The sequence below is a fragment of the Bos javanicus genome, chromosome X, assembly GCF_032452875.1.
Source record: "Bos javanicus breed banteng chromosome X, ARS-OSU_banteng_1.0, whole genome shotgun sequence".
Lineage (NCBI taxonomy): Eukaryota > Metazoa > Chordata > Mammalia > Artiodactyla > Bovidae > Bos > Bos javanicus.
Window position 1 is genome coordinate 128,725,513 of NC_083897.1, and position 21,966 is coordinate 128,747,478.

Sequence of the window (21,966 nt, forward strand, 5' to 3'; positions counted from 1 at the left end):
AAAAAACATTCCTTGAGCTACCTGGGTACTATGCTTAATAGTTGTATATCTACTATCTGATTCATTATATATTAGGATCATAAAGAAAAGTTTAAAAAGATAATGGTTTTGCTTCTCATCGTCAGCTAAAACAACTGAAGAAAACTTAAAGGAGTGAGTATTGAACTAAAATATATTGCTTAAATATAAAATAAAAAAGAATCATCTTTCATATTGCCTTCAACAGGTATGCTAAGTAATGCAATTCATATTTTTTAAAAATTACATATAAAGTTTGTCCTGGTTTTTGGTCTGAAATGTCCCAGTTTCAAATCCCAAGAGCCCAAGTCCATTTTTCAGGTCACCTAGAATGTCTGTTTCAGGAAGGCTTAACCACTAGCCCTGAAAATACAGCAAAAATAATACTGAAAGTCATGTTTGAGATGAATGATAGACTATCTTGGCTGAGCTTTCATATGGTTTAATACTTACTACATGAACCATAAAATATGTAGCCTGCCTACCCCAGTATACATGTATCTCACTACTACTTGAATCTTAATATCCCTTTTAGAACACAAACTCTGTGTAACTTACTATTATACACTAGCCTTTTACCTTTACCTGTTTTGAATTTTCCATTTTCAACTCTAGGTTACTTGAATATGTGGATAGGGAGGGCAAATTCACAAGTAATCAAAATTAATTTCTGTATTCCATTTGAACATGGACATTTCAAAATATCATTCAGAATATGAAGCATAGTTATCAATTGCCTTAAATGCTAAAAAATATCTGAAATTAAACCAAAATCCTTTTTAAAAAAAAGTCACTCATTTCAGAACTAGGTCTTTCTTCATTGCTACTCAATACCAAAAGTAAGCAGAGAAACAGTCCTTTAAATTTTGTATGAAACGAGAAACTGACTTAAGGGTTTCCAAAGATCTTTTGCTATACAAGATAACTAAAATTGCCATTTATTAAGCTCCCACTAAAATGACAGATCATGAACGAGATCAATTTCCAATATTCACAGAAATTCACCTATAATAATCCAATAAAGTGATGTACCTTATAGATGAAGACAAAATTATGATATGAAGTAATTTGCTAAAGTTCATACTGTTTGTAAAAAGCAGAGCCATGATGAATTCACATCTACTTTATGTCAAAGCCCACTATACTACTTTGCCATAAAATAAAAGAGTAAATAACATAAAAGGTCAACTAGGAAGGTAAAGGAGGTAATACTCATATGGATAAAGTATAATGAAGTTAAAATATGATAGCTATTGTCAATAAACTTACAGGCCAAATTTTTTTGTATAAGTCCTTAATAAAACATTAAAAATCACTTCTAAGCCTATTTTTACAAAATTCTATAATCTTTTAAGTTTTTTTAGTATTTATAAATACATGCCCTAACAATTTAAACCATAAATACCAATTCAATTAAGTCCTTAAAAAGCTCTTATTTTCTCCTGGGAATTTACCTTGAGTAAATAGCAACTGGATTAAGATAAAACAGGTTAGATTAAATTCAAGCAGGCATTCTTTTCAGAAAGGATTATATACTCAATATGTTCACATACATCTTTATTTAAAAATGTATACTTAAGAACAACTCATAAATAGTTTACTTTTACTGATTTGTATTTAAAACAATGTAAAGGTAACAAAATTGATTAGAGAGTACACACACATAATTTAGAGGAAGATGTCCATCAAAAAGAAATATTACTAATGTTGACTTCTGAAGATGATTTTTCCATTTTCTTGAATGAAGATTTAGAAAAAAAAGAAAATGCATTAGATTGGTAAATATGAGGGAAAATATCAAACAAATGAACAGGCAGAAAGTCAGAATAACAACTTAATTAAAGACACTTATAGGAAAGACCATAGCAGTGGCACAGTTGCTTCTGGTGCTTAAATTAACATGACAGTAACTATTCTTTAAGGTTTTCTGTATTTTTTAAACTAACAAGTATTATTATCTTATAAACATTTTTAAAGAACAGAAAACCTAATAACTGTGCATAAAATTTTTAAAACATTATGGCACAATAGTAAATGAAAAAGACCATTTTCAAAATACGTATGCATATGTATATACATGAAACAATGGGGCTAAGCCTCAAGTCTCCCAGGACTCATCATTCCCACCTTCTGTCCCTTGCCCCAAGTATTCTAAATTCCACCAAAGTAGAACCTTGCAAACTGATACTTTTATGACCATTTCTTAACTATATGACAATCTAATTAATCATTTTTTGTGTGTTTGAACTGGAAAAAATTTTAGAATAATTTTAGGTTAAGCTGATACCCATTAGAGTAGGCATCATGGCAAGTATTTCAATGCTGAGAAGTGCGTGGGTACCTGTCTCACTTTTCTGTTTCAGGTGCTGACAGTGCTCTAAATACTACAGCTTCAGTTCTTTGTAAGAATTCTTTCCATTTAAGATTTTAAAACCAGTTTCCCTTTTTTCTCAAATGTGTTATTATAATCAATCTTATGTGGGAAAGAGGTGCTGGGGGAAGAATCTCTTTTAAAGACTTTAACTATAACAGTCTAAACCCATCACAACTGGAAATAAGAAAAACAGATACAGAAATACTAAATAAATTCTTCCAAACAGAACTTGTTAAAAGAAAAGTATCTTTCTCCTCTATTGTTTGCATTACTTAAAATATAAGTAGCTAATATCAAAAGGCACTTTCCACTTACTTCACAGTAACACCCCTTTGTGTTAAGAAGGGAAAAAAATCTATTTGTGACAGTTTATTTTTAGATATTGATCATCTCATCTTGCTGCAAAGGGAATAAAAATAATTAAAGTTGAGTGAAAAATAATTTGAAGTACAGCATATTTCAAAGCATAACTATCATCATAACTGTTCAGATGAGATTTCTTGAAAGCCTAGTAATAAATGCATGCCCTAGATATTTTTTTTTAATCTACACTTTGCTTATTCAAATTGGCCTCTTTTACTGGCAGCTTAAGTTTAATTCAGTCTTTAGATACTGCATACAAGTCCAAGTGAATGCAATGATTACTGTGTATTTAATGGCTGAATGAAACCATTAGATGGACACTGACTGTTTGTAAACTACATAATTTATTTCAAAATATAATAAGTATTCATCTATGCTGTGCTCTTCCATCAAACTTAAGCAGTATTTCTTCAATGTACATAGCATTCTTTTCATATTTTTCTAACTCAAATTTGTTTTAGAAAATTTGAAAAACACAAAAAAGTAGTCTAAATAAATTAAAATTACCCATATTTTCATCATCAATAAGCAAACAGTTAACTGTTTTATTTCATTATTTTAATTATCATCCTCACTCCTATTGCAAAGATAGGAGTCAACAGACAAGAGAGCCCAGAAAGACCTTGTATCAAAGATAAGTCATCACATAACAGTAAAAAACAGTGGATTATTTAAGAGATGATTTACATACATTCATTTCATGACTATAATTAAGTTTCCTCTAAAAATATGTTTTGCTAGCATTATATAAAAGCATATGGTGTTTCTGAAGTTTTGTTCACTTTCATTCTAGCATTGGAAAATTGTTATGAGGATCAGTAATTTTAATTAATGAATAAACTGAGATGCAAAGTGATGGGTATCTCTGGATATCTCTGGGGTTCTTAATATGAGTAGCAGAGATAGAACTGTGGCTTTTACACAGGAGGTGAAATAAAAATGAGTAACAATTCAAGCATTTAATTCTGGACTTTTCTGGAAGAGCATAAATGAGCATATGCTAAACCATATAAGATAACTGGGGCTCAGGTCAATTTATTTTAACAAGTAAGTAACAAGCACACATTGTTCCTGTCTTCAAGGAGATAACAATCTAATGGAAGAAAGATAAGTATGATTCACAGCAGACTATAACTGACAAGATAGAAAATGCATGTAAAATAAGAGCTTTCTATCTTTGCCCACACAACAAAGAATTAGATCTGAGAAGTTAATAAAAAGGACAAAATGGAATCATATAAGATAATCAATGCAGAAAAAAGAACAAAGACCAGACTGGAGACAAAGAAGACAAACAGCAGGGTGATATATTTAATTTATTCCCAATCACATTAGTAATTATATTAAATATAAATGGTCAAAGTAGGGGGAATATAAACAATTATGAGAATGGTAAAAATTTCACAACTGAGGTGGCATTCCCTAGAAGCCTTAAAGGATGGGACATGATTTTGGCAGGTAGAGATAAAAAGATATACGGGGAATGTTCTGAGGCAGCCTCAAAACATAAAAAGATGAAACTACAAGATCTATTTTACCAACAATAACTCATCCACATGAACTAGAGTACAATTAAGATACAAAGGAGAATTAGAGAATAAAATCAAAATTATGTTAGAACCATACTAGGAGTCCTTTGAATTCCAAAGAGAGGAATTTGTAATCAGTTTGGAGATTAGGGGAAAATTGCTGAAAGCGACAGAATCAGAGCAGGGCTTTAGGATAACTAGTCTGAACGTGATCCATTCTATACTTGTAAGTAGATTAAACCAGAATGTCATGAAGATGTGCTTTATTAAGAAAAATTTACATCTAATATTTCCTTTAAGGTACAACAGAAAAGAATTAAAGTAGATGAATTATGACATCAAGTCAGGTACATACTGGGATGGGGTAGGCAAGGCAAGAACCAAGAACATTCATGTACAGAGAACTTTCTGTTTGGAAATCTTAAAAGTGACATGTGGAACAGGACATGTGATCAGGAAATGAGGGTGAGATAGAAGGAACAATGACAAATGTTATGAGCTACTGAACTTTAAAAAATAAATAAATAAATGGGTTATATCAGGGCAAAACGTCCTAAGAAGGGCAAGGCATCCTCTTCAAAACAGAATGTACAGTGGGTGGAGGGTACAGCAAGTCCTTCTATGTCCTCAGTATACTTGGAGTATTTCAATTATTTGGGGATAATTTCAGTAATTCTGCATTTGTTCAAGACAAAATGTACTTAAAGTTCAAGCTGTAAAAACATCTCTCTCTATTCTACCTAATGTTTCCTGATCTGTAAATTACCAAAACTCAAACCCATTATGCCTTGAAGTAAGCTTCCTAAAGAGAACGTTGAGCCAAACAGTGTAGCTGTTAAAAGGTCCTATTGTGAGCATGAACAAGCCTCTGAGGGCAATATCAGAATGGCATATGTTTTCTATGAAGTAGATGTCTATAGCAGGTGTTCATACATTCTGGAAATGAAAACTGCATCGCTTGTTACTTAGATGGTAGGTTCTTAAAATAGCGGAATGGGTGGGTTAGTCATATTCTACACAAACTGCATTTTCACCCCTGCACATGCCTCTACAGGAAATTTAAAGTCACTGAAAATCATTTCAGCCGTTCCGAATGTAACGTCTGAAGGTTATCGTGACAAAATTATGTTCTAGAACCTGTGAATTATAAACATAGAAAATTGTCCATTTTTGACTTTATAGGTAATGTTAAAAGAAATGTAACTTTTTAAAAGATGAGTTTGTTTAAATCTAATAACATAAGATTATTTTTATATAGGAAAAAATTAGGTATGAATGAATTCAGTGAAAATGATTACACCTGATTCTCCTTCAATATTTTTCAAGAAAACTTTTCAAAGTTGCCATTTAGAAGAATTGCAGTCTTTGTTTACAAGGCAACAATGGGCCAGTTACTCAAAAGTTAACCTTAAACTGGCTATCTAGATTCAGATGTTTAAAAGAGATATAAGAAATTAAAAACACCCACTTTCTGTCATAATTATGCATGGAAATTACATTATTTTAGAAGGTGACATCAGATGGACTGCATTCTCAAAGAACTGACAATAAGCATGAGTTTCTCATGTATAAAAGTTAAAAAAAATAAACTTAATTCTCCCATTTAATTCCACAGTATTTGAATTGTCTTGGGTCTCATGCATAAATGAAAACATTAAGAAATACATAAATATGATTATCACAGATCTTGTCATGTAGCAGACAATAACCATTTGCAAATTATATATGTATATAATTATATACATAAAATGCAAAACAAGGATTATTTGCATATAGATTACTCCTGAACACATATCCAATATACTATAAACAATTATCATACAAATACTGTACAACAGGTACCCTTAAAGCAGAGAAAATTTTTTTCATAGTAAAAGAGAAGAAACTAATAGTCTGCTATCCACATCTCAAGTCTCTGGTCAAGTTTAATGGCTTTTAAAAGTCGCTTTAGAAAACATTTTTTTGAAGCAATGTCACTGATAATACAGAACTACAGGAAAAATTACCCATAGACTATATTACTGCTTTTTCATTCCTATGCCCTAGAACAGTGTATGAGAACCAGAATCACCTGAAAAACTAGTAAACATTCAGATTCCTGGGCATTCCCCACAGTAAATTTGGCAGTGTGTGCCAAGAATCTGAATTTCTAACAAGTTTCTTTGTGATAATAATGCCACTAGTCCATGAACCACACTGGACACACTGGATTAGCATTAGAACACGTCAGCAAACTGTGGCCCAGGGTTGAATTCAACCTGTTGCATGTTTTCATAACACAAGTTTTACTGGCACACAGCTATGCCCATTCATTTCACATACACACTGTCTGTGGCTGCTTTTGCAGAGTAACAGCAGAATTGAGCAGTTGGATCAAACACCATATAGCCTATATCATAAAGCCTCCAAAACCTTGAATACTATTTGGCCTTTCACAGAAAACATTTGCTGACCCTCACCCTCAAATGCCTCTCCTCCCTATTATCCAGAAATCTTTGACATTCAGAAATAAAATTTACTGATATCAAATACGAAGACATGTACTGAGACAAGAGTATTTCAAATATTTATCATCTTCATCAATGTCTGTGACTAACAGCACTGAGTTACTGACTTTCTTACTGCTATGACAGAATGATGAATGTCTCTTATATTCCACAATTAAAAGTCACAAACTTAACTCTCCTTTCTATACACCTGCAGTTTCAGAGAAATGGTGCTAATAAAATCTACATAGTACAACAGAAAATACACTTGAAACATTAAAATTTGTACTGATAAAATTTCTTATTTGAGAAAATATAGGCAATATAGTAAATTGTTAATTATCCTTGGTAATAAAGACAGGGAGTAGAAGGATAAGTTAAATCATTAATTTCCTCAATAATTTTCTGTATCATCACATTTTATCCTCTGCTTTTCCTATTTCTGCATCACTGGATAGGTTAACAAATAATGAGAAAGTAGCACCAGCACTATGTTGACATCTGGCTTCTACAGAGTGGTGCTTGCTGGCCTTACACCTCTCAGATATGTTTTGCTAGATTTAAACAAATTTTTGCAGTATATGTACTAGTCAATTCCTTCCTCTACCATTTCTTCATATCTTATGACAGGACATTTTAGTTGCTGCACTCCTGGACACATTTGATTTGGCAGTCCCTGGTTTAAATAATATTCAAAGTAAAAAAACTGGGTCATGTAAATAGATCACTTAAATGCTAAGTATAATTAAAGGCTATTATATATATTTATTATGTATACCTATATAAATAAAACTGTAGTTAGTTGTATTAATAAGGAACTAATGGCATCTTAGAGCAAAAGTCTCAGATTGCTATCCAAATGGGGCAATTTAATTTTGTGAAAGTCAATATAGTTTATTCATCCCCACTAAAAGTTTAAGACTAACAACCTTACTTATTGATATAATACTGTCTCTAGAGGTTCAGGTTAATTTACATCTACTGATAAATAAAACCCTTGTTTATTGGGCTATTATATGCACAGTTTTCCAATGAATTATGTATTTGATTGCTAATGAACCATTTATCTTTGAATGAGAAAAATCCCAAACCAGTATTTTATAAATGCTTGCTAAATAGGCAAAACCAGTACAATATTGTAAAGTAATTAGCCTCCAATTAAAATAAATAAATTTATATTAAACAAGAATATGATACTAATAAATTAACAGAAGGAAATTTTGCCAGCTAATACCTGTTGCACGATTGTTGTTAATTCCAAGCAGAGCTGTATGACATTATTCCTTGTAACTGAATAGTCTGTGACAGCAGCAAATGGTGATCTATAAAGGGAAAAGGAAAACTGTGATTAATCGGAACAGCTTTTGAAAGGTCCCCAAAGACAACAACATAAAATAAGGTTTTGAATAATGTGAAATGAATTGTTCTTAAGATTACATAGTGATAAAAATATTCAGAACGTACTTAAGGAAAAAAATTTAAGAGAAATGCTTGGAAGAGAATTAAATACAAGAAACAATGCTTGCTTTCCATCATACTACTTTCTCTTTTTTTAGTTCTTAATACTTAAAAGTTCTCTGGTACTCACAAAGTCTCTTTACTACATCTAAAATAAAATAAAAAATGGCATACTTAAGCAAAGACATTTTGGGTTCTTTTCAAATGAAGCTAACATTGTTGAGTCCAGTATCAGCTAGAAAGAGTCACAATCTAGAGCTTAGTCTCATGACAGCTATCACTTACTGAGGACTTACTATGTGCCAGTTATTCTTCTAACTGCTTTACATGTACTAAATTTCACAACTCTTATAGGCACTATTATTGTTGTTTGCTTAGTCACTAAGTCATGTTCATCTCTTTGGGACCCCATGGACTGTAGCCCACTGGACTCCTCTGTTCATGGGATTTCCCAAGAATACTGGAGTCGGTTGCTATTCCCTTTTCCAAGACACTATTATTTACTCCCATTTTACATATGAGACAATTGAGGTACAGCAAGCTTAAGTGAAAACTAGTAAGTGGTGGAGCTAATATTCAAACAGAGGAAGGCTGACTCCCAGATTCCACAGCCCAGAGTTAAACACTGATATACCAATTGCTGTGAGTTTAAGTAGCTTTTCACTTGTACTAAACTAATGGCTTATGTCACTTCAGATCCTTTATCAAACAATTTGGCATACAAATAATATATATTGGTACAAGGTTTATATTTTCAAGAATGTTACAGACAGCAGCAGTCTTCCCAAGCAAGTGTTTTGCCACCAAATGAATTTACAGTGGCCTTCCCTTGTGGCTCAGCTGGTAAAGAATCCACCTGCAATGCGGGAGACCTGGGTTCAATCCCTGGGTTGGGAAGATCCTCTGGAGAAGGGAAAGGCTACCCACTCCAGTATTCTGGCCTGGAGAATTCCATGGACTTTATAATCCATGGGGTCGTAAAGAGTTGGACACAACTGAGTGACTTTTACTTCCATTATTCTTTATCCTCTTTGTCTATGAATGCCAATTACGTTTTTATGGGACCAGAGATTATATGGGAAGCCCAGTTTAAAGAAAACAAGAACACAAAAAGAAAAGATATGGGGCTAAAAATCTAGTCAGATAACTAGAACTTCAGTGCTTCGGATAACTCTTAAGGCAATTTATATAAAACTGCTTCTTGGTTACAATCTGAATGTCTCTCTTATAGAAAAACTCTAGAACTCAAGCACCTCCCATCTCCATAGGTGTCCATATGAGAGGGTCTTTATTAGCTATAGTTTTAAAAATCATATTTTTCACTTACCTATTTTGGCCATTCTAATAGCTATAGAGGGGCATATCACAGATTTAATTGGTATTTTCCCAAAGTTATATGTATTTTCCCTATGTATTTATTATCTATATTTAAGAGCTATTTAATTTCCCTGATAGTTTTCCAACTGGTTTAAGTAGTTTGTGATATTGAAGGAATTGAGTCATATCACCGAAGCTGTCAAATGTATTTATAAAGAGTTATTTGTAGTATTTCTTGTTATCCTTTTAATTTTGATTGACTTCTCAACATACTGTGCTTCCATTTTCATTCATTTAGTTCTTTGATCATTATTATTTGCTCCCTTCTGCTGCTTTGGGCTTATTTTCTATTTTAATTCTTTTAAGCATACTTAACATGAGATCTAACCTCTTAAAAATTTAACTATAAAAGACAGTGTGGGGAAATTAAGAAGATGGCACCAGTCAGTCTCTCTCAACCCCTTGCCCCATGTTCTGTAAACAATGGCTTCACACAGTTATGTAACAGCTGAGATCACTTACAGTACTGCACACACACGTCACAAGGTACTCACTTGGTCAACAGGCTACCTTGTACAGTACGCCTGTATGAGCTTCACCATGAAAGCCCTGGCTACTACAGCACTGGGGGTACACGGGAGTGACATCATGGGTATGTTACATGAAGTTATCTCATGACTACGTTGTGGCTACATTATGGTTATGCTATGGCTATTGCTATGGCTGCTGTGTCAGGCAGGAGAGAGGCTGTGTTATGGCTGTCATGCCAGCCAGGAGAGAATAAACACATCTGCAGTTCCTGTGGCTCCTCGAGTCTTCTTCCAGTCTCTTAGTGCATACCTTATCTATGCTAAGTTCAGTGAACAGTACAGTGTGAACAGCAAAACAACTGGCATCACAAAAGGACCAGCTAAAGACAGTATTGTTATCTATAGGTACAATGTTCTACACCAGGTATCTATAACTTTTTCATCTTGCTTAACTGAAACCTTATGCCCATGCCTGTTGATTTTTTATTTTCTTGAGAAGAGAGCTTAGATAGCAATATGAGATCTTTTTTCTCATATAAGCAGTTTTTACAAATTTCCCTTTCAGAACTGCTTTAGCTGTGTCCCACAAAAATTGCATTATTATATTGTCATATATAAAAATTGTATTATTATATTATAATTGAATTTTAATATTGTGACCCTTCTTATTTAACCTTATATGCAGAGCATATCATGAGAAATGCTGGGCTGGATGAAGCACAAGCTGGAATTAAGATTGCCGGGAGAAATAAGAATAACCTTAGATATGCAGATGATACCACCTTTATGGCAGAAAGTGCGGGAAGAACTAAAGAGCCTCTTGATGAAAGTGAAAGAGAGAAAAAGTTGGCTTAAAACTCAACCTTCAGAAAACTAAGATCATGGCATCTGGCAAATAGAAGGGGAAACAGTGGAAACAGTGACAGACTTTATTTTTGGGGGCTCCAAAATCACTGCAGATAGTGATTGCAGCCATGAAATTAAAAGACATTTGCTCCTTGGAAGAAAAGTTATGACCAACCTAGACAACATATTAAAAAGCACAGACATTACTTTACCTACTTTACCAACAAAGGTCCATCTAGTCAAGGCTACGGTTTTGCCAGTAGTCATATATGGATGTGAGAGTTAGACTATAAAGAAAGCTGAGCACCGAAGAATTGATGCTTTTGAACTGTGGTGTTGGAGAAGACTCTTGAGAGTCCCTTGGACTGCAAGGAGATCCAACCAGTCCATTCTGAAGGAGATCAGCCCTGTGTGTTCTTTGGAAGGAATGATGCTAAAGCTGAAACTCCAATACTTGGGCCACCTCATGTGAAGAGTTGACTCATTGGAAAAGACCCTGATGCTGGGAAAGATTGAAGGCAGGAGAAGGGGATGAGAGAGGATTAGATGGTTGGATGGCATCACTGACTCAATGGACATGAGTTTGAGTAAACTCTGGGAGTTGGTGATGGACAGGGAGGCCCGGTGTACTGCAGTCCATGGGGTCAGAGAGTCGGACACAACTGAGTGACTGAACTGAACTGACAAAAATTGTGACTTATCATAATTTTCATTCTGTTCAATGTATTTCTTTTTATTTCCCTTGAGATTTCCTCCTTTTGTCCATAGATTACTAGAAGTGTGTTGTTTGATTTCTAATTTGACTGCATTATGGTTAAAGAAGACATTCTGATTTAAATTATTTTGAATGTATTGAAGTTTGTTTTATAATGCAGATGTGGTATACCTTTCTGAATGTTCCATGGACACTTGAAAAGAAATTGTATTATACATTTGTTGAATGAAATGCTCTAAAAATGTCAATTATATCTTGTTATGTGGTGGTGCTCAGCTCTTCTAATCATTATGTTCTGTTTTGAGAGAGGAGATGAAGTATCCAATTGTAATTGTGGATTTATCTATTTCTTCTTTTAGTTCTGACAGTTTTTGCTTCAGGTACTTTGAAATTGTTGCTTGATATTATACAACTTAGAAGTTTGTTTCTTTCTCTTCTTTTTTAATGTGGACTACTTTTAATGTCTAGATTTGTTGCAATATTTCTTCTGTTTTATGTTTTGATTTTTTGGCTCCAAGACATGCGGGAATCTTAGCTCTCTGATCAGGGATAGAACCCTCACCCCCTGCATTAGAAGGCAAAATCTTAATCACTGGACCATCAAGGAATCCCTGTCTCTTCTTTTTTAAATTGTTTACTAGAAGAAAAAGCAAAGGAGAAAAGGAAAGATATAAACATGTGAATGTAGAGTTCCAAAGAATAGCAAGAAGAGATAAGAAAGCCTTCTTCAGCGATCAATGCAAACAAATAGAGGGAAACAACAGAATGGGAAAGACTAGAGATCTCTTCAAGAAAATCAGAGATACCAAAGGAACATTTCATGCAAAGATGGGCTCGATAAAGGAAAGAAATGGTATGGACCTAACAGAAGCAGAAGATACTAAGAAGAGATGGCAAGAATACACAGAAGAACTGTACAAAATAGATCTTCACGACCCAGATAATCACGATGGTGTGATCACTGACCTAGAGCCAGACATCCTGGAATGTGAAGTCAAGTGGGCCTTAGAAAGCATCACTACGAACAAAGCTAGTGGAGGTGATGGAATTCCAGTTGAGCTATTTCAAATCCTGAAAGATGATGCTCTGAAAGTGCTGCACTCAATATGTCAGCAAATGTGGAAAACTCAGCAGTGGCCACAGGACTGGAAAAGGTCAGTTTTCATTCCAATCCCAAAGAAAGGCAATGCCAAAGAATGCTCAAACTACCACACAGTTGCACTCATCTCACACACTAGTAAAGTAATGCTCAAAATTCTCCAAGCCAGGCTTCAGCAATAGGTGAACCGTGAACTTCCTGATGTTCAAGCTGGTTTTAGAAAAGGCAGAGGAACCAGAGATCAAATTGCCAACATCCGCTGGATCATGGAAAAAGCAAGAGAGTTCCAGAAAAACATCTATTTCTGCTTTATTGACTATGCCAAAGCCTTTGACTGTGTGGATCACAATAAACTGTGGGAAATTCTGAAAGAGATGGGAATACCAGACCACTTGACCTGACTCTTGAGAAATTTGTATGCAGGTCAGGAAGCAACAGTTAGAACTGGACATGGAACAACAGACTGGTTCCAAATAGGAAAAGGAGTACGTCAAGGCTATATATTGTCACCCTGCTTATTTAACTTATATGCAGAGGACATCATGAGAAACGCTGGACTGGAAGAAACACAAGCTGGAATCAAGATTGCCGGGAGAAATATCAATAACTTCAGATATGCAGATGACACCACCCTTATGGCAGAAAGTGAAGAGGAACTCAAAAGCCTCTTGATGAAAGTGAAAGTGGAGAGTGAAAAGGTTGGCTTAAAGCTCAACATTCAGAAAACAAAGATCATGGCATCCGGTCCCATCACTTCATGGGAAATAGATGGGGAAACAGTGGAAACAGTGTCAGACTTTACTTTTGGGGGCTCCAAAATCACTGCAGATGGTGACTGCAGCCATGAAATTAAAAGACGCTTACTCCTTGGAAGGAAAGTTATGACCAACCTAGATAGCATATTCAAAAGCAGAGACATTACTTTGCCAACAAAGGTCCATCTAGTCAAGGCTATGGTTTTTCCAGTGGTCACGTATGGATGTGAGAGTTGGACTGTGAAGAAGGCTGAGTGCCGAAGAATTGATGCTTTTGAACTGTGGTGTTGGAGAAGACTCTTGAGAGTCCCTTGGACTGCAAGGAGATCCAACCAGTCCATTCTGAAGGAGATCAGCCCTGGGATTTCTTTGGAAGGAATGATGCTAAAGCTGAAACTCCAGTCGTTTGGCCACCTCATGCGAAGAGTTGACTCATTGGAAAAGACTCTGATGCTGGGAGGGATTGGGGGCAGGAGGAGAAGGGGACGACAGAGGATGAGATTGCTGGATGGCATCACTGACTCGATGGACATGAGTCTCAGTGAACTCTGGGAGTTGGTGATGGACAGGGAGGCCTGGAGTGCTGCGATTCACGGGGTGGGAAAGAGTCGGACACGACTGAGCGACTGATGTGATCTGTTCTGATAGGCTCATCTACTGCACTTTGGTGTTTTATATTTTAATTTAAATGTAATATTCACATAATACACATTAACCCTACATTTCTCAAAACTGTTTGCTACAAGTATTTTTCCAGTTTGTCTTCTATCTTACACTAATCATTTTTTTCGATATTATATAATCAAACAATATATTTCTTTGTATTTTATTGCACATTTTAAAACAATAAGTCTACATCTGGAAATCATTTTGTCTATATTTTCTCCAGTTTCTTTTGAACTAATGCTTCTCGCTTAAATAAATAATATACCTAAAATTACTTTAGTGAACAGGTAGTGCTCCATCATAATTTATTTTAGAAAGGCTTAATCAAGTGCCCCAATTCCATTTATTTAATGACCCTTTTTCCAGTGAAAGTGAAGTTACTCAGTCATGTCCGACTCTTTGTTACTTCATGGACTATACAGTCCATGGAATTCTCCAGGCCAGAATACTGGAGTGGGTAGCCTTTCCCTTCTCCAGGGGATCTCCCCAACCCAGGGATTGAACCCAGGTTTCCCGCATTGCAGGTGGATTCTCTACCAAATGAGCCACAGGGGAAGCCTTCTTTCTCCAGGAGTTTTAACATATTGCTTTCTAAATGATTCTATATATCACAGTCTATTTTGTGCTGTGTTCCACTACTGCTTATTACTATTTCAAAACAGTATATTTTTCCAACAAAATTTACTAAAACTTAAGGAATCATTAAGAATTCAAATAATGTTAATTAGAGCAAAATATATGCAATTAATTAATCTGTGTTCTCTGTTAAAAAAAAATTAACCTCTTTAATTGTAAGCAGGATCCAGTTTTAAACAAATCTATACTGATGGAAATTTTCTAAAATGTGTGATTGTAGAAATCATTGCATAGCTACATCTAAATTTATTAAAACTCATTAAAGGGGATAAATTTTATAGAATGTAAATTAGGCCTCAATAAAACAATTTTTTAATGATGTAAGATAAAAGTACTTCTAGGAAAACATCATTTAAAAAAACCACCCAAGACCATTTTTGCTGCACTGAAGCATAAAAATTGGCATTTTAATTAAGAATTCAAAATGCTTCTGGCATGATTAGAAAGAGCTTGGGTTCCTAGTTTTACAAAGGTCAAAGACTGTTAATAAAATCTAAAACTTCATTCAGAAGTGATGAAGTACAGCATGATTTTCCCTATAAATTCTTAAAAAAAAATACTCATTTGATCTTTAAAATGTACCAAAAGAAAAATCTATTTGATAACTGAATGCCTGTAGCAAACTGAACTCTAAGGTGTGTTTTCCACTTTCCTGATCCTTCACATTTCAAGTAGGACCAGTTTCTCACTCAAGATTAAGTGTCCAAAAAAAATGGGAAAAAAATCTAAACATATAGCAAGGAAAACATAAATTTTATCTTGTAGTGAATCCCCCTAACGTTTTCATTTTAAAGGTAAATCACATACAACTATACTGACAACCATTCTTAGCTAGCATATATTAATATTTGGTATTATGATCTTGGCTATACACATACATAAATAAAAGAAGGCTGACAGGTTCCAATCTTCGTGAGTTACCAAAGATGACTTATGAGATAAGTCATCAAGATGAGATAAGCTCATCATGACTTAATGAGATAAAGAAATTATCATTACAGAATCGCTGAACACGATCAGTTTGAAAACAAAATTATGAGAGGAATTTGTTTCTCAGTCTCAAAAAACCCCAAGTTAGAGCTCAGGCTACTTAGAAAAAAATAAGTGGCTGACTTAAAGGAAATTAAGTTCATGGCATGAAAACTTTTTGATGCCAAAAGTTAAAAGTTTTTTAAAAAAGATAAAATCCTTGACTCATTAATAAATGGCCATTACAGAAACTATCCTACATAGATCTTAAAATACGCAACTATCCTCAAATCTAATGGATAATATAATGCTTATACTTCTAACAAAAAAGTTATTGATACTATAAAAAACTTACTTGTTGTACATTCTTCTCAAACAAAAGCATTTATGGAAAGGTTATTAATGTTTCAGAAATCCTAAACAAATTAGAAGCTAATAAGAAAAGCTAAGAGTTAATCAGGAAATCTGAAAGGCCTTAATATTTCTCAGGTTGACATTGCTGAGCCTGAGGGGCAGTGTGTGAACAGCAGCCTTGCTAACATCACTGCTCATTTCTGGAACAAGAGGTGCCAAGTGGGAGCAGTGAGCACACAAGAGGAAATAAGACCAAACAACAAGCATCTGGTAGTGTTTGGGGTAGTTTTCTCTGCCTCTATAATTTTTCCCTGGTATAGAAATAACTTTTGTCCTATATTTCCTTATCATGAAAGAAGAAATTAGTTCAACCACTTTCTTAGATAAAGGAAAAGATTTCAAAGAATACATTTCTTTCCTTAGCATCCCAACCTTTATGCCTTAAATATTTAAAAGGTTTTCAATGATATAAAGATATCGCATTGATCCCTTCAAAACAGAATGGTCCTAAAATGTAGAAACAATTAGAAATAGGTATTAATGCTAAAAATGAGAGAAAAGATTAAACTTTCACTATAAATAGTAATATAAACTTTTTCTATAAATAATACTTTTGAACATTTTTAATAAGGTTATGGCACAACATAGAACATAAATTGATCTGTAAACCTCAAAGTATAGATTCATTTTGGCAAAGCCATATAAAACTGCAAGAAAGATGAGGTGTGAAAAATAGCAGGACGTACGTTAAAAATAGACAAGTAAACCATGAACTGAAAATAAACAATAAAAATATTAACCAACTGTGATTCCTATCTGAGGTTTTTCCTCTGGGAAAGTCTGTTGTTTTATTCGTTGCTATTTAAAATAAGAATGAAAAAAAAGGATTTTGTTAGCCTTAGATTTTATTTAAGAAATGTTAGGAGCTGTTTTTTTAAAATAAGTGTTGTTTGTTTCAAACATTTTAAATATTATTTAAATAGAAGCTCTACTGAAATTGCGGGTTTTGTGATTTGTAAACATCTCCCCTAGCATTCTTTCAGTGATATTAAAATATCTCATTGATGTCTTCAAAGTAGAATGAGAAATAAACTTTCTAGAAACAAAATTTTACATAGCACTTTGAAGTATCAAGGCCAGAAACAGAAAAGTGGTATTCTTCTTTAGCATTTGAAGAGAAACACCCAAGTACAAATATATGTTTATATATGCTGCATTCCAAAGAATTACTTCCTCAAAATTCTGAAGAATCAGTCCACATTCAAAAGGAAATGTAGTATAACAAAGGAACAAGATAAGAGTGAAACCAGAAGGGCTTTTGTATTACAACATAGATTCAAATGATAATTTTCACACTCGTGAATAACTTTAGGCAAGTTACTTCATGTTTCATATGTAAAATGGTGATAATGATATCTGTTCTGTGAGAACTCAGTGAGTCAATACATGCAAAGCATCTAGTTCAGTATGGAACTAAAGATTTTTTTCCTATTTTTTCTTTTCCTTTCTTCTCCTTCAAGTGACATAAAATAAAAATTGCAATAATGTCATCATATTGCTGTGCATGAAAGTTCACCCCAAAATGTAAAACAGGTGTAATGCCAAAAGTCAAATTTTAAAAATTAAGCCAGTTGCTTAGCATCAAAATAACCATACTCAACTGAGAGAATTTATTTTTCAACCAGAGCATTATATATATCAGAGGAATAAACCAAGTTTAAAGTCCAATGCTTGGCAGTATTTGATTGCAGTGACCATTTCAAACCCTCCAAATTAATCTACAATGACAAGTCAATATAATTTCGATGGAACTTTAATAATTAAGTACTTAAGCTCTAAATTCTTCAAAACGAAAATAAAAAAGACAAGATACATTCTTACCTTATATAAACAAAGCACAAAAACAGATCAGTTTGGGTCTAGAACTTAATATGAACTAAATCAGAGAAGAGATAGTTAAATCATGATTTTACAAATCACTAACAAATTTTGTTAGTATTTTGTTCTTTCAAATTATGTAAAGGGAAATAAGATGAATATATTTTTCATATCACTTTGGTGAACAAGGTCAATGATTTACAGACTATTAGTGCTTATAAGAGAACTTCAAATTCTCCACATCTTACATCCTTATTCTAGAAAGAAAAACATAGGTTAAGGTTCAATATTAGGCAGAACTGAAACTCATCTCTTTCTTATTAGCCCCTCGGTCTTTTATACTATTTCATGATGAGTTTTGGCAGGGATTCACAACAGCAGTCATGGAGAATACGGCTCTTTTGGCTTTTCTAGTGTTGATTAATGTGTCTAGCTTTTGGTGTAGTTTGTAGGATACCCTGAAACAAGAGGACATGTGGAGTGTTGTGTTGTGCTCTAGCTACTACCTAGAAGACATTTTTTCTTTGAAAGGAATAAAAATATAACCTAAATACACATCTGTTAACAATCTCTAATAAAAGTCAGGCTTCAGAATGGGAGAAAATAATTGCAAATGAAGCAACTGACAAACAACTAATCTCAAAAATATACAAGCAACTCCTACAGCTCAACTCTAGAAAAATAAATGATCCAATCAAAAAATGGGCCAAAGAACTAAATAGACATTTCTCCAAAGAAGACATACAGATGGCTAACAAACACATGAAAAGATGCTCAACATCACTCATTATCAGAGAAATGCAAATCAAAACCACTATGAGGTACCATTTCACACCAGTCAGAATGGCTACGATCCAAAAGTCTACAAATAATAAATGCTGGAGAGGGTGTGGAGAAAAGGGAACCCTCTTACACTGTTGGTGGGAATGCAAACTAGTACAGCCACTATGGAGAACAGTGTGGAGATTCCTTAAAAAACTGGAAATAGAACTGCCTTATGATCCAGCAATCCCACTGCTGGGCATACACACTGAGGAAACCAGAAGGGAAAGAGACACGTGTACCCCAATGTTCATCGCAGCACTGTTTATAATAGCCAGGACATGGAAGCAACCTAGATGTCCATCAGCAGATGAATGGATAAGAAAGCAGTGGTACATATACACAATGGAGTATTACTCAGCCATTAAAAAGAATACATTTGAATCAGTTCTAATGAGGTGGATGAAACTGGAGCCTATTATACAGAGTGAAGTAAGCCAGAAGGAAAAACATAAATACAGTATACTAACGCATATATATGGAATTTAGAAAGATGGTAACAATAACCTGGTGTACGAGATAGCAAAAGAAACACTGATGTATGGAACAGTCTTATGGACTCTGTGGGAGAGGGAGAGGGTGGGAAGATTTGGGAGAGTGACATTGAAACATGTAGAATATCATGTAAGAAACGAGTTGCCAGTCCAGGTTCGATGTGCGATACTGGATGCTTGGGGCTGGTGCACTGGGACGACCCAGAGGGATGGTGTGGGGAGGGAGGAGGGAGGAGGGTTCAGGATGGGGAACACATGTATGCCTGTGGCGGATTCATTTTGATATTTGGAAAAACTAATACAATTATGTAAAGTTTAAAAATAAAATAAAATTTAAAAGAAAAAAAAAAAAAGTCAGGAAAACTTTCCTGGGCTACTTGTCAGGAAAACAAACAGTGTAAATATTTTACCTGGCACAGTTACAGATAAAATCCTATTACATTTATATTTGACTTTGGAACCTTTCAAAATTTGTATTGGGCTTCCCTGGTGGCTCAGATGGTGAAGAATCTACCTACAATGCGGGAGACCTGGGTTTGATCCCTGGATTGGGAAGATCCCATGAAGAAGGGAAATGCTATCCACTCCAGTGTTCTTGCCTGAAGAATTCCATAGACAGAGGAGTCTGGCAGGCTATTATTCATGGGGTCGCGAAGAGTTGGACGTGACTGAGCGACTTTCACTTTTCACTTTACTTTTATGGCAGTGGAGAAGCAAAGTCAAGTTCCCAAATACAGAAGTTGTTTAGTTGCTACATCATGTCTGACTCTTTTGTGACCCCAAGGATTACAGACCACCAGGCTCCTCTATCCACAGGACTTCCCAGCCAAGAATACTGGAGTGGGTTGGCATTTCCTTCTTGCACTCATCATTTGCCTTTCCTCCTTGCCAATACCTCTAAAAGACTTGAGTCTATGAAAAGTCAAAGTCTGATATTATGCAAAACTATCCTGAACTACTAACCATTTCGCAGAAAAATTTCTTCAGAGTTATCACTTACATTTAACTCACAATCAACCCATGAATTCCAGCTTTCATTAATTCTAAATAAAAAGACTAAACTGTTGCTTGTAAGATTATATATATCCTGATTCCCTAATTTACCACATACTTTCAGTCTTACCCTGCCTAAACTGTCAGCAGCATTTGACCTTATCAACCACTTCACTTTTTCCCTAAAACTCTTTATTCCCATCTTAAACGTTCTCACCACATACACAAAAAAGGTAATTATGTGAGCTTATAAATTATATTAACTAATCTTATTGTGGTAAGCATTTTGCAACATGTATGTGTATCAAATCATCACATTGTACAGCTTAAACTTATACAATGTTATACATCACTTGTATCTCAATAAAGTTAGGAAAAATACAAAAATATCAACACTCCCTCTCCCCAAATATACCAAAAAAACTCTTTCCTCCTTTTGCTCCCATGACACCACTCTCAACAAATTCTAGCCTATGGAGTCTCTGGTTATACCTTCTTATTTTTTCCCCATAAGCTGAACTTCTAATCATCCTTCAATTGGTGGTGGTCTGCAGCAGTCATTCCTTATCTCAGTTCGCTTCGTTCACTCAAAAAAACTTCATTGAGTACCTACTATAGGCCAAGAACTCTTCCAGATAACTGTGACTGCAGTGAACAAAGCAGATGAAAATCCCTGCTCTCTTGAAGCATACATCATGTATAGAGTTGTCAGATAAAAACAAGACTAACACATAGGCAAATTATATAGAATGTTAGAAGGGTTTAAGTGTTATGGAAAACAAATATAACAGAAAAAGAGGAATTCATTCTAAAAATCACCTTCAGTTCAGTTCAGTCGCTCAGTTGTGTCCGACTCTGCGACCCCATGAATCGTACCATGCTAGGCCTCCCTGTCCATCACCAACTCCCAGAGTTCACTCAAACTCACCTCCATCGAGTCGGTGATGCTATCCAGCTCATCCTCTGTCATCCCCTTCTCCTCCTGCCCCCAATCCCTCCCAGCATCAGAGTCTTTTCCAATGAGTCAACTCTTCACATGAGGTGGCCAAAGTACTAGAGTTTCAGCTTTTGCATCATTTTTTCCAAAGAACACCCAGGACTGATCTCCTTCAGAATGGACTGGTTGGATCTCCTTGCAGTCCAAGGGACTCTCAAGAGTCTTCTCCAACACCACAGTTCAAAAGCATCAATTCTTAGGTGCTCAGCTTTCTTCACAGTCCAACTCACATCCATACATGACTACTGGAAAAACCATAGCCTTGACTAGATGGACCTTTGTCAGCAAAGTCATGTCTCTGCTTTTGAATATGCTATCTAGGTTGGTCATAACTTTCCTTCCAAGGAGTGAGTGTCTTTTAATTTCATGGCTGCAATCACCATCTGCAGTGATTTTGGAGCCCCCAAAATAAAGTCTGACACTGTTTCCACTGTTTCCCCATCTATTACCTATGAAATGATGGGACCAGATGCCGTGATCTTAGTTTTCTGAATGTTGAGCTTTAAGCCAACTTTTTCACTCTGCTCTTTCACTTTCATCAAGAGGCTTTTGAGTTCCTCTTCACTTTCTGCCATAAGGGTGGTGTCATCTGCATATCTGAGGTTATTGATATTTTTCCCGGCAATCTTGATTCCAGCTTGTGCAAAAATCTCCTTACACCACCATA

General features: G+C 34.8%; 1 protein-coding gene across 6 annotated transcripts in view; it reads right to left on the reverse strand.

The window, feature by feature from the left end:
- Nucleotides 1–21,966, reverse strand: part of CNKSR2 (connector enhancer of kinase suppressor of Ras 2) — a 286,598-nt gene that overhangs the window by 188,425 nt on the left and 76,207 nt on the right. For all 6 annotated transcript variants that reach the window (XM_061407935.1, XM_061407936.1, XM_061407938.1 and 3 more), the window contains exon 4: nt 8,005–8,092. In XM_061407935.1, the coding sequence (XP_061263919.1) occupies nt 8,005–8,092 (88 nt within the window). The remainder of the gene's footprint in view (nt 1–8,004; nt 8,093–21,966) is intronic.